The sequence below is a fragment of the Dipodomys merriami genome, unplaced genomic scaffold, assembly GCF_024711535.1.
Source record: "Dipodomys merriami isolate MVZ:Mamm:240054 unplaced genomic scaffold, mDipMer1.0.p SCAF_11, whole genome shotgun sequence".
Taxonomy (NCBI): domain Eukaryota; kingdom Metazoa; phylum Chordata; class Mammalia; order Rodentia; family Heteromyidae; genus Dipodomys; species Dipodomys merriami.
This window is the reverse complement of record NW_027202382.1, coordinates 27,341,251-27,353,676: the sequence shown is the minus strand read 5'-3', so window position 1 is coordinate 27,353,676 and position 12,426 is coordinate 27,341,251. Positions and strand designations below refer to the sequence as shown.

The window sequence follows — 12,426 nt, the reverse complement described above, 5'->3', positions numbered from 1 at the left end:
AAGGCCAGAAGTAGAAGTGAAGCTCAAGTGGTAGAGCATCTACATGATGCAAAAAAAGCTAAGGAAGAGCATGAGGCCCTGAGTTCAAGCCCCAGTACCAGCACAATTGGGGTGGGGCGGGAATCTATAGATGTTTGTGATACACACTAATATTTGAGAACCACTTGAAGAAAGAGTTCCATTCATCCATCAATTAGATAATTCAGTCTCCTTCTATAGAGGTTTCAACATGGGTGTAATCAGTAATATGATCATGAGACAAGGCTACTCTGGTCAGTTTAGTGTAACCAAGACTACAACTATGCTTCAGATTTAACGCTGGGATACACAACAGGAAGAGAAAGGGGAAAATAAGAGTATAAGAAAGTGAGGTCTACAATGCTCAATACAAGAAGTAGGCAAATGTTAAAGAAAAGCCATCCTTTCTATAGCGTTTCTAAAGGTTTATTGAGGAGCAATAAATGATAGAATGATCAATATTTCCAACAAAATTTTCAGAAAATAGTGCTGCAATGATTTAAGTTCAGGATATATAGTTAAGTGGTTTTCATGCTTAAGTTGTTGTATGTATGTCATTATTTCCTGCACAGGATGCCCCCAAATAGCTTCTTTTCCTGTTTTTCACTAGAGATACACTTACATTTTCATACGAGTCCTTGCATACACTTCCTTATTTCACTTGTCACTCTGGGGCCAAACTTAAATTGTAATCTCTAACAAGTACCAAGAATGTAAGTACAGAGCATTGTTGATTGAGGGTAGATTTATGTGTTTGGAAACTAGAGGAGCAGTTGGTAATGCTGACATTCTGTTTATGAAATCTGAGAAACCTAACCGGTAGTAGTCTTTGAATAGAAGTCATCAGCTTTATAACAAGGTAAACTACAGCCAATAATACCATAGCCCAATGTTTATCAAAGAGCTATGATGTAGATGCTGTAGGTATGGTCAGTCCATTTTAAGAACCCTGTGCTCTCAGAAATACTGCCTACAGTTCAGAAAGGAGGAAATAGAGGTCAAATAAAGGAGGTCAAATAAATCTATCCAACCTTGTGTTAACTAGTAACGGCCATGACTAGGATCAACACCAGGTCTAATTAATACCCATAATGCAGGTGAGTTCTCCAGAGCACTGATTTACACAATTGAAAAGGAAATAATTAAGAATGAATAAGTGGAAAATGCCTGGCATAGAAATCAATATATCCAAAAAAAAAAAAAAAAAAAAGAAATCAATACATTCAAGCTCTTGTGCTAACTTGCACAATTATTTGTCTGGTCTCAAGTTTCCTTACCCACAAAATAAATGAGGCTCTACACCAGATTCTTTTTTTTTTTTTTTTTTTTTGTCGGTCCTGGGGCTTGAACTCTGGGCCTGAGTGCTGTCCCTCAGCTCTTCAGCTCAAGGCAAGTGCTCTACCACTTGAGCTATGGCGCCACTTCCAGTTTTCTGGTGGTTTATTGGAGATAAGAGTTTCACGGACTTTCCTGCCCTGGCTGGCCTCCTGAGTAGCTAGGCTTACAGGCGTGAGCCACTGGCGCCCGGCTACACCAGATTCTTTTGATAGTTAATAAAAATGATTTCTAGCTGGGTGCTCTTGGCTCATACCCATAATCCTGTCTATTCAGGAGCTGAGATTTGAGGATCATAGCTCAAAGCCGGCTCGAACATAAAAAAAAAAAAATCCTTGAGACTTTTTTTTTTTCTTTTGTTGGTCGTAGGGCCTGAACTCTGGGCCTGGGCACTGACCCTCAGCTCTTGAGCCCAAGTCTAGTGCTGTACCACCTGAGTCACTGTGCCACTTCTGGCTTTTTCTGCTTATCTGGTGCTGAGGAATTGAACCCAGGGCCTCATGCATTCAAGGCAAGCACTCTACCACTGAGCCACCTTTCCAGCACAAGAGACTGAGACTTCTATCTCCAAATAAATAGCAAAATGCTGGAAGTTTCAAAGATTTTTCTGTGGCTTAAGTGGTTGAATAGCAACCATGATTAAAAGTCAAATAGGAGTTTGAAGCCCTGATATCAAGCCCCTGTACTAACACACACCAAAAAAAGTACATTCTATTTTAGATAAAAATTTAGTTTTTCCTTTGTTTTCCCCCTATCATCCACTGTAACCCCTCTGTACAGTATTTTTACAATAAAAATGTACAAAAAATGTAGTTTTTCTTTCCATTGGACTTTATTGCTTCTGCCTCCAAGCTAAAGATGACAACTGGAAAAGGGAGCTATAATTGCCATGACTAATTCTTCTATCACTGTTCCTGTGTCACAGAAGTTAGAGTGGGCCCTAGAAATAATATTGATGATCATTATTTGAATGTTTTTTCTTGTGCTGATGAGTCTTGCAAGAGCCATAATGTATTATCGAAGCTTATCATTCAATAATTTTGAGGTAGATAATTCAAATTGTAAATTGAGGTAAATAATTCAACTTGTAAATTGGGAAACTGTTGCACAAAGTGATTAAGTAATCTACTAAAAGTGTGAGGTAGAAGAGCCAAGATTTACAAAGTTAATTCCAGACTCAAGAGCCCCTGGTGTTTTCTTAAAGATCTAGAATTCAGGTCATTAACCAGTACCTTCAATTCCCCTACCAAATCATGTTTTGCATAGTTTTTGTTTGTGAAAATGGACAAATTAAAGTCTCCAGGTTATGTCATTGATATTTGAAGTAAATAACTGAATTTTGTAAAAGTATTTTAAATCCCCATTGCCACAGATTTTAAATAGCTTTCCAAACCATTTGCATGAGTCTGAGTACATGAAATTTACATCTTGAAATTAGGCCCAGTGAAGACAAATTTGGCCTTTTCTGCCTTTTATTGCCTAGAGCATTGCTCAGAGCATCTTGTTGGGATAAATTAATTAGTTACAGAGAAAAAAGAAGAGAAACTTCTTTATTTGAGTATGTATTTACATATTATTTAAATATTTGAAAAATGAAATTAAAATTTTCCTCCAGTTAGAGTATGTCTGTTTCAAGCCACAATAACTTTTCATTCAAAGAAACAGAAGTTGCATGGTTTCTCTCATTTGTAGTAACTAGAATGTACCTATGAATCTATAAGTAAACACACTGGATGGTAAAAGACAAAAAATACATTTAGACATGATAAATTATACAGGTCTCTAGACATTCACACAGTGAACTAAAGGAGGATATTCTTAGGAGAGGATCACAAATGCTCAATGGCTATGAGCATAAGATCATATAAAATTATAGTTATCAAAATGAATTTCCAAGAAATGGAAATGAGGGTTTTTTCTCCTTTGTGGCTGTTTTTGTTTTGTTTTGTACCTTTTATCTTGTTTGTAAGTTTATCTTTTTGGGGAAGGAGAGTGGGGAGCACAGAAATGGTGGGACAAAGGATAAACAAATGCAGCAGTGGTACTCACTAGACACTGTTGAAAATGCACTACACTACTTGGACGGGAGGCAGGAGGAAAACTGGGAGAGAGTGAGGGAAAGAGTGATACTGTTCAAAAAGAAATATACTCATTACCTGACTTCTGTAACTGTAACCCCTCTGTACACCACCTTTACAATAACAATTTAAAAAAAGAAATTCAAAGCAAAAACAAAACCCTTTTCATTTCAAACAATAACACGTCACGTCAACATTTTACTAAGCCATGAATGACTGTCCATCACACTTCTTCAACACTGCCTTTAAGAGATTCTAATTCTCTTTTGACCCGGAAGGATTATCTCCTTAATATTATAATTATATTATATTACTTTTTGTTTCCAAGGAGACTTGAGTGGCAAGTCTTCAACTGAAAAGACTTCTTTAACATTCTTCCCTGAAAGTGTTCCAGAACTTTGTAGGTGAAAACACAATAAATTGTCCCCTGCAATCAAAGCCAAGGGGTCAAACTCTTTTAGAGCATGCAGGCTATCAAACCATGCAGATTTAGGTTTCCCAGTGATAGCCTCTAGGGATATCAGAGGTTCACAAGTTTTTCTCTTGGTTTAAAATACACAATGTATTCATGACAACAAGTCAAACCTGTTAGTGGCATCAAGCAAGAAGGACTGATGCCGGGAACAGGACCACTGCAAATGTATTAAAGCTACATCACAGCACACGTGGGGTTTAAATACCTCGCTCTGTGGCATTTGTCATATTAAGAGCTGCAGCACAAACAAAGGGGGGAAAAACAAATAAAATGTGGTGTAAACATGACATGTTTGCTCCTCCTTTTGTAGATGCAACAAGAAAATTTAATCTCTAGGGCAGAAGACTGCCAGAAGTCTATCATTTTGAAATAGTACTGATGTTTTTTAGTCATGTGGGCACATTTCTTCTGAGAAATGATATAGATAGATAGGTAGGTAGATAGATAGATAGATAGATAGATAGATAGATAGATAGATAGATAGATAGATAGATAGATAGATAGATATTGTGCTTCGTTGTTGCGTTTTTTTGAAGTCTAGTTGTTGTCATATATGCCACATATGTTCACAAATCCTCAGAAAATAAGCTTCTTAATAGATATGGTCAGCTATAAGAGGGTATGGCGATGCCTTTCAGACTGCAAAGAAAAGCATCCGCCAGCGCTCAGGTACCCTAATGAACAATGGAGTCTCATACTCTGAGGCCGCTTGAATTTTGCACATGGCTTGCCTTCCCTCCTTCCTCTCCAAACTCCTTTCCTATTTGTTGAGGCTGGATGCCACTTTTCAAAGTCTCCATGACCAGGACTTTTATATAACACTAAGAAAGCCTACAGCAATGCAACCTAGAATGACTCTGTTCTCTTTTTTGTTCTGCTTCTTGGCCCATTCTGCTCTTATTTATCACTTGGTATGAATGAAAGCTGTCACTTCTCACTGGTGAGGGGTGATAGATGACCCTCACCTGGCTCCAACCTTTTCTCAATGGCTTAAAACCCCAAGGTTAAACAAGGTCATAGCAGAAAATGCCACTAAAAGAGAGCAACATCAATCTATTTTAATTTAGGTTTTATGAAATCTACATTCAACTAGTTTCTATAATCAACTAGTCTTTCATCTTAACATGAATGTAGTAAGCTCCATATTCAGCCCCAAATAAACACAATTCTGTTAGTCTAAGTAAAAAAAAAAACCACAAAGAAAAAATAGATATTTGTTTGAACATGGTGAATGAATCTTTTCTAATGATTTAACAAACTTATAACAAAGAGCCCTAATAATAGAAAAGCAGTTTGTTTTGTGGTATTAGTGTTCATTAAACATGTATTTGCAGAGGGGCTTATGCCACTGGTAAATCACAGAAACACAACATCAATCTTACACTTCTGAGGTTGTCTAAAGCAACCACCATAGCAGTCTCTCAGTGAAAACCCAGCCTTCCTTCCCCTTTATGCCTGTACATTCCATGATTATCTCCCTCAGCACTGAGTATCAGCCATCCTGGTTTTTAAAGGTATTCAGGAGAAAACTGTTTCAGATATGTAAGTGAAACACTTTAGATACACACCATGCCTAAAATAAAATGTAGAGTACAGTGGAGAAAGTCAAGACTGTCCCTTGGAAGAAATTTCTACTATAAATCTCTGGAAAGCAATTTAGTCTCTGTTTTCAACCTAGCAAAACTAGTATGTGGCTAATATAATCTTTGGAGGTGGAAAAAGTGTGGTTGGAGTCATCCTACTGAAAATGGTGCTTTCTTTTCTGTGGGTACCTAATTTAAAAAATAGACACAAGCCAAAGGAATATTTCTGGATAAATTTATAAGGCTTATTAGCTAATATGGTTGGTTCATTTTCATTTTACCATTCTATATTCATTCTATTAAGACACATTTAAAGTGTGGAAGCCACAAACCAGGCATGGGGCCTTTAGCACCTGCAAGACAAATCTCAATTTTAGAGATATTGAAAAGTACAATTAAGGACCAAGTGTTGACTTTGAGAAACTAATGGTTCCATGCAGTGATTATAGATATGATGAAAGAGGAGAAAATAAGCACCTTAGAATCTGAAATCTGTCATGCAAGTTTTTCTGGCACATCAGACAAAAAACGATGTGTCTAGTCATATCCTGTATGAAGTTTTTTTCCCCAGAACTACCTGAGGCAGTAGCTCATTATCCAGAGAGAAAGAGCCCCCAGGTTGTAAGATAGAGAATCTTTTTGGAAGAAAGTTTGTCATTCTAGATGACTGTAGATTTGGGAAACAACAGAGACCTTCCTGTCAAGTATATACCCTAATGTATTTCATATGCTGTTCTTCAAATTGGTTTTTATTATGGACCTATTATATTGGTAATCAGTGTTTCTAAACCATTTAGAATAGGATCTTGCACATGGTAAGCCCCCAAACAAGTACTTATTGAATGAAGTACATGGACTAAAAGCAGCAAACAATTCTATAATATTACTATATACTGTATTAACTAGCAATCATAACAACCTAGGATATGGGTGTTACTTTTATCTCTAGTTAGAGACGGGGAAACAACTGGTTAGAGAGGCTCAGAGCAGTGAACCAGAGTCATATCACAGATATGGTGAATGTTTTTACAAGTTAACACATATTTATTTCATAAGTAGGCAGACTTTCATATTATCATGTCTGTCATAACATCAGAACTGTAGTGTTTAATCAGAGACTTAAACCCATATCATATATATGTATGTATCTGTGTGATATTTAATTCTTAAGTGGTTTTGGTACATTAAAAAAAATCCCATAATTGATTGTTTCAGTCCCTTGTATTAGTCTCCTTTGCCTTACTTTACTTTCTGGTAAAACTCTAACCCTTATCTCTTGCCTTTCTATTTAGATTGCTACTCTTTCTAAAGAGTAAGAGCAAGACGTGTTGGCAGAGGCTACCATACAGATCAATGTCCCTCCATATTCATGATCTTGACTCTACTAAGACCTTAACATTGCTTCACAATCCTACTTCTCTTGTGAGTCATCTCTCCCATCCCACAGCTATTTTAAAACCATTTCCACTCCCTTTATCCCTGCCCCCCTCCCATGGTCCCCTTACAGAAGTATTTACAGAAGATAATCCTGCTTTCTACTTCCTAGAGGAAATAGAGACCATGAGAACAGAGCTTTCTCAAATTCCATTCACCCACTTTATGAACTGGTTCATACTGGAAAATGCACCTTCTCCCTTTTTCCCATTACAAGGAAGAATAATCTCTCCTGTCTAAGTAACCATATAATTTATCATGGAAAGCTTGATACTTTTGCAAGTAAAAGAAGGGTTCTATTAATAATTATTCCAGGACAACAGGTGTAAAGCAGAAGTGTCCTGGGAAAATCAGAACATGTGGTCACCCTGCACATAAAGTTTATGGTTCCATCTGGCCTCTGGAAGCACCCTTGTGTGTACTAAATCACCACCCACATTCTCTTTCATGTTTTTATGCTCTCCTGTATGGCCAAGTTTTCCTTCTCATTAAAGTTTCAACATCTTCAGTTATTTTTTAAAACAATTTCCTTGTTGGTTCTTGTCCCTTCTCTGTAAAGTTTATTGAAAATCTTGTGTCTGTGTTCTCTCTCTGTCTATTTCTCTCTTTTTCTCTTTTTCCCTTTCGCTCGCTGTTCTCTCAACAATCATTCTTTTCCTCATTTACAGAATTCAAATTTCTTCCCTCATTTCCATTCTCTTTTTTTTGGGGGGGGGTGAGGGAGTGGGTACCAGTTATGGGGCTTGAATTCAGGTCTTGGGTCCTGTCCTTAAGCTTTTTTGTTCAAGACTAGCACTCTACCACTTGAGCCACAGCTCCACTTCTAGATTTGTGGTGGTTAATTGGATATAAGAGTCTCACAGACTTTCTTATATGGGCTGGCTTCACACTGTGATCCTCAGATCTCAGCTTCTGAGTAGCTAGGATTACAGGTGTGAGCCACCAGTGCTGGGCTCACTTCCGTTGTTGACAATGTCACACAGGACTGTTTTGTTCTTTAATAGAAGAGGCAACCATCAATATAGAGTATCTAAGTTTCTTAGGTATCGTTATCTCTGTGGCCTGGTAGAAGTTAGCTGCCCTCTCTGTTCCTTGGTTTTATAAAGTGGTTGCTGACTGATTAAATGAAATAAACCATGTAGCATCAATAACATTTTAATTGTTAGCCAATCACTAGCAAAGATTAGCATTTCCTTATAGAAAGCCATTCCTGTTGGACCATCTTCAGTTAGGTGGTTCCATCAGGAGCTCTGTATGTCACAGTGGGAATTTTTGAGGCCAGAGAGAAGGGTAAAAGATCTTTATATTGTTATTCAAAGAGGGAGAGAAGCCTGCGGATAGTATGTAGGAAAGGAGTCTAATTCCCCTGGGACAGGGTGTTTCTGGTTTCATATTTGTTATGACAGCTAAGAGTAGTTAGTTAACACCGTGTACCAGGGTGGTAGCATGCCTGGCGTGTTTATCTTTGTGAGAGACTGTCATTGGCAAAGCCCTGTCTGTCCCTGGCATATCCATATGTAATGCACATAGTACAGAGTGAAGCAGCATTATGGAGTTCTGATGAAAAACATTCATCTTGTAAGTAATTTGCCGCATTACACTATGGTATAAATGCAGCTGCCCTGACTGACCCATGGTACATCTCCCCTTCTGCTCCCACCGCTGCCAAGCCAGCAGGCATTTGAAGGCATTTTGGGGTTCTCCTAGTCATTTTTTTATTACATTTTCACCTTTTGTGTGTGATAGTTTGAAGTAGCCTTTTCTTTAAATCATATCTGCATTTTATTTCATAGGAATTTCTCAACTGTTTCTTTAAGTAGAAATCAAACTTCCAGAACAACCTTCAGAGTCAAATTTGCTGAATTTTTTATGGTTTAATCACAACTAATTGTGATTAAATTGTAGTAGTTTATATTTCTTAAGCAACTGTGCTAAGCAGGTCACATTTTAATTGGGACTAAAGAGGGCAAAAATAGATATGAGAGATAAAATGGTCATCTTACCTACTCTTAGAGGAAATTTAAATGATATAGGCTCACCGTATTAGTAATGTTTAATAAAAAAATTCTAGCACCTATTAACTGTTAAAGCAATAAGCACAATCATTTAGCTAGGAGGAAGTAAAAAGGTAGAATTAGTTTTACTGATCAAAATGATTTAAAAATTAATTAGCAAGAGAAATTTTATTTGCGTAACTGGACTCCAAATAATTTAAATGGGCAAGAGTTAATGTATAGCATGAATTCTATATCCTTCTACATAGAGTTCAAGGCAATTCTGAATCTAAGCAGATGCTCAGTGTGTCTGAATGTGTTTGCATTTTATTTAATTTCACTGAAAAAAGTCACAGCACTTATATACTCATCTTCTAAGTAGCATTGATAATTACAGCAACTATGCTGACAATAGATCTTTTTTTGTACGTTGGTACTGAAGCTTGAACTCAGGGTCTGGGCACTGTCCCACTATCACTCTACCTTTTGAGCCAGAGCTTTACCTCCAGCTATTTTGGGTGATTAGTTGAAGATAAGAATCATACAAAATTTCCAGCTTGGGCTGACTTCAAACTTCAATCTTTAGATTTCAGACTCCTGAGATCTAAGTGGCATGAGCCAGTAGCACTCAATGACAGATCTTTTTGTATTTGTTGATTTCTGGTGCCACCAGTTTTATTCTTTACCATGGAAGGTTAATAGAAATTTTAATCAACAGTTGATGCAATAATATAACTAAAAAATTGCTTCAATTAGAGGAAAATGTGGGAAATAAGATCAAGAAGGCTTGTAAGAAAAAGGACAGTTCTTTGAAGAAATAAAATTCACCTATTAGAGCAAATAGAAAACTGCAGGGGTGAGAAGGAGGTGCAAGAAAGTATAAATTTGGGCAGAAAGTGGAGTGGGATGGATCAAACATTCCGGAGAATCAGTGAAGCCTTTTCTGCTTGACCTGCTATCTGTGCTGACATGTGATGATAGTCTATCATTTTATCAATCAGATAAAAAAAAAGGCAGAAAAAAGGTAGCAATTCCTAGAGCCAGGGTCTTCGTAAAGACTCAATCATTAAGTCCAAGAAACCCCATTTTACAAATGAGAAAAGTGAGAGCCACAAATGTTAAAACTTGGGGAGGACTTTATTCTTAGGTTATGCTACAAGTGTAAGTATGTTGATAGTTTCTATTCTTTTTTTAGTAAAATAGGAAAAAAATTCTATGAACCCATGAATAAAACACTTAGAGCTAGCTGAATTTTGATTCCTCAACCAAGAAACTTCACATCAAATTATTGAATCAATTGACTAAAAGACATTTTGACAACTTATTTGTGTGTGTGTGTGTGTGTGTGTGTGTGTGTGTGTGTGCGTGCGTGCGTGCATGTGTGTACACATGCTAGTACTAGGTCTCTCTCTCATTTACCTTTTTTTTTGTATTAGAAAAAATATAGCTCACTTTTTTGCTGGTTAATTAGAGATGAGAGTTCCACAGATTTGTCTTTCCAGGCTGACTTTGAACTGTGATCATGAGCTCTCAGCCTCCTAGAATAGCTAGGGTTACAGGTATAAGCCACCAATACCCAGCCTAGAACCATTTTTCTTATATGAGCTTTTATGACCTCTAATTAGTTGTAGAAAGGTGCTTTGTTTTAGTATTCACATTTATGTACACAATGGATATTGATCCAAGTCCCCTCTCATTGCTATGTTTTGAATGCATCATTTCAGTTTTCTCCATTGCTTATGACAGAACACAACCTGACAAATAATACATTTTTTCTTCCCTACATTTTTGTGTGGAAAACAGATAAAATTGTTATCCTCAAATTTGCAAATGAGAGATAATTATCCAAGCCAGGAAGAAGTTATGTTCTGTTGTTTTAATATACTAAATTTAGTGTGTGATGATGAAAGCTACCAATAATGGTGGGCAACATAGAGAATATGACTTCTATGTTCGTGGAAATGTCTTTCCTTAACACTTCTCTTAGGTCCTAATAGAGCTTTCCCGGTAAAGTGCAAGGCCCTGATCACATGGAATAGGAAGGCACAAAGTTCTTACCCTCAATTTCCAGCTTCACCAATTTGGAATAGGCTGTCCCCAGGCTGTTCTTTGCCACACATCGATACTGTCCTGCATCTTCTTTTTGCACATTGTGAATCCTTAAACTCCCAGATTCAAGAATTGCAATGCGGGAATTCTCCTGCCAGAGACAAGAATATGCAATGGAGAATATCTGTGACAGAGGATACATTTGCCATAGCTCGTCAACTCATTACCATTAGTTACTGTTATCAAAACGGTAACCTTGGTTAGATTGAGCCTTTGTTATAAGTGTGCCAGTTCTGGAGCTTGAACTCAGAGCTTGCGTACTCTCATTGATCTTGTTTTGCTTAAAGCTAGTGCTCTACCACCTCAGCCACAGCTCCAGTTTCAGCTTTTTGGTAGTTTATTGGAGTTAAGAATCTCATGGACTTTCCTGCTTACGCTGGCTTCAAACCTCGACCCTCAGATCTCAGTCTCCTGAGTAGCTAGGACTACAGGCATGAGTCACTAGAACCAAGCAAGATAATATTACTTTAAAAAAATATTTTCTCATGAAAACAGGAGGGCTATCTTAACTTCCTAAAAGGCATGTCCCCTTTGGTTTAATTAAAAGCATTGCTTTTATGTGCTCAGAATGGAGCTCAGTGGTAGAGTATACTCTTAGCATTCAGAAGACCCTGGGTTCAATTCTCATTAACAAATAAATAAACAAAATCCTAAATAACAAATTACCCCTACGAAAATCAGACAGATCCAAATCTCAAAATCCCTACGAAACAAATTAAGGAACATATATAGAGCCCACTTTTGTTGTTTGTTTTGAACTCAGGTTGTGCTTTCACTTGGCTGTTTTACTCAAGGCTGGCATGCTACCACTTGAGTCCTAAGTTCATCTCTGGCTTTTTGCTGATAAATTGGAGAGAAGAGTCTCTTGGAGTTATCTGTCTGGGCTGACTTTGAAGCAAAATCCTCAGATCTCAGCCTTCAGAGTAGCTAGGATTATAGGCATGAAGGAAATGTAATGAAACTTAAAACAAAAGGAAAATTAGAGAACTGTGCACAGTATGATTGAAAACAGGTGCCATTTACTTTAAATAAAACAACTCTAATCAATTTTATAGTTTATTTCAATTAATTGACATATGTTGATACCTTTTCATTTCCCATGGAATGTGTTGGGCATGATTGGATGGAAATAGAGGCTCTTATTTTTAGGTCAGTCATGGTAGGAAGAAGCAAACATGTGGCAGTATAATAATTAGCCAGAAAAGGTTGGGGTAAAATAGGAAGTTTCATCTGCTTTACCCTCTAATATTCAAATATTGGATGTTAAAAAGATTCAATAAATAAAAACAACCAACAAAAAAGAGACTAGCCTTACTTTGGCTTTGCTTTCTTTTTCATTCTGACGCTGCTCATTTCTACCACCTTTCCCCGCTAGCCAGTTTTAAATAGAGTGCTACAGA

The 12,426-nt window shown here is 37.2% G+C and overlaps 1 protein-coding gene across 1 annotated transcript in view; it reads right to left on the bottom strand.

The window, feature by feature from the left end:
• Musk (muscle associated receptor tyrosine kinase) overlaps positions 1-12,426 on the bottom strand; it is an 88,535-nt gene that overhangs the window by 58,092 nt on the left and 18,017 nt on the right. Inside the window, exon 5 of the mRNA XM_070005978.1 lies at positions 10,976-11,117. Within this exon, the coding sequence (XP_069862079.1) occupies positions 10,976-11,117 (142 nt within the window). The remainder of the gene's footprint in view (positions 1-10,975; positions 11,118-12,426) is intronic.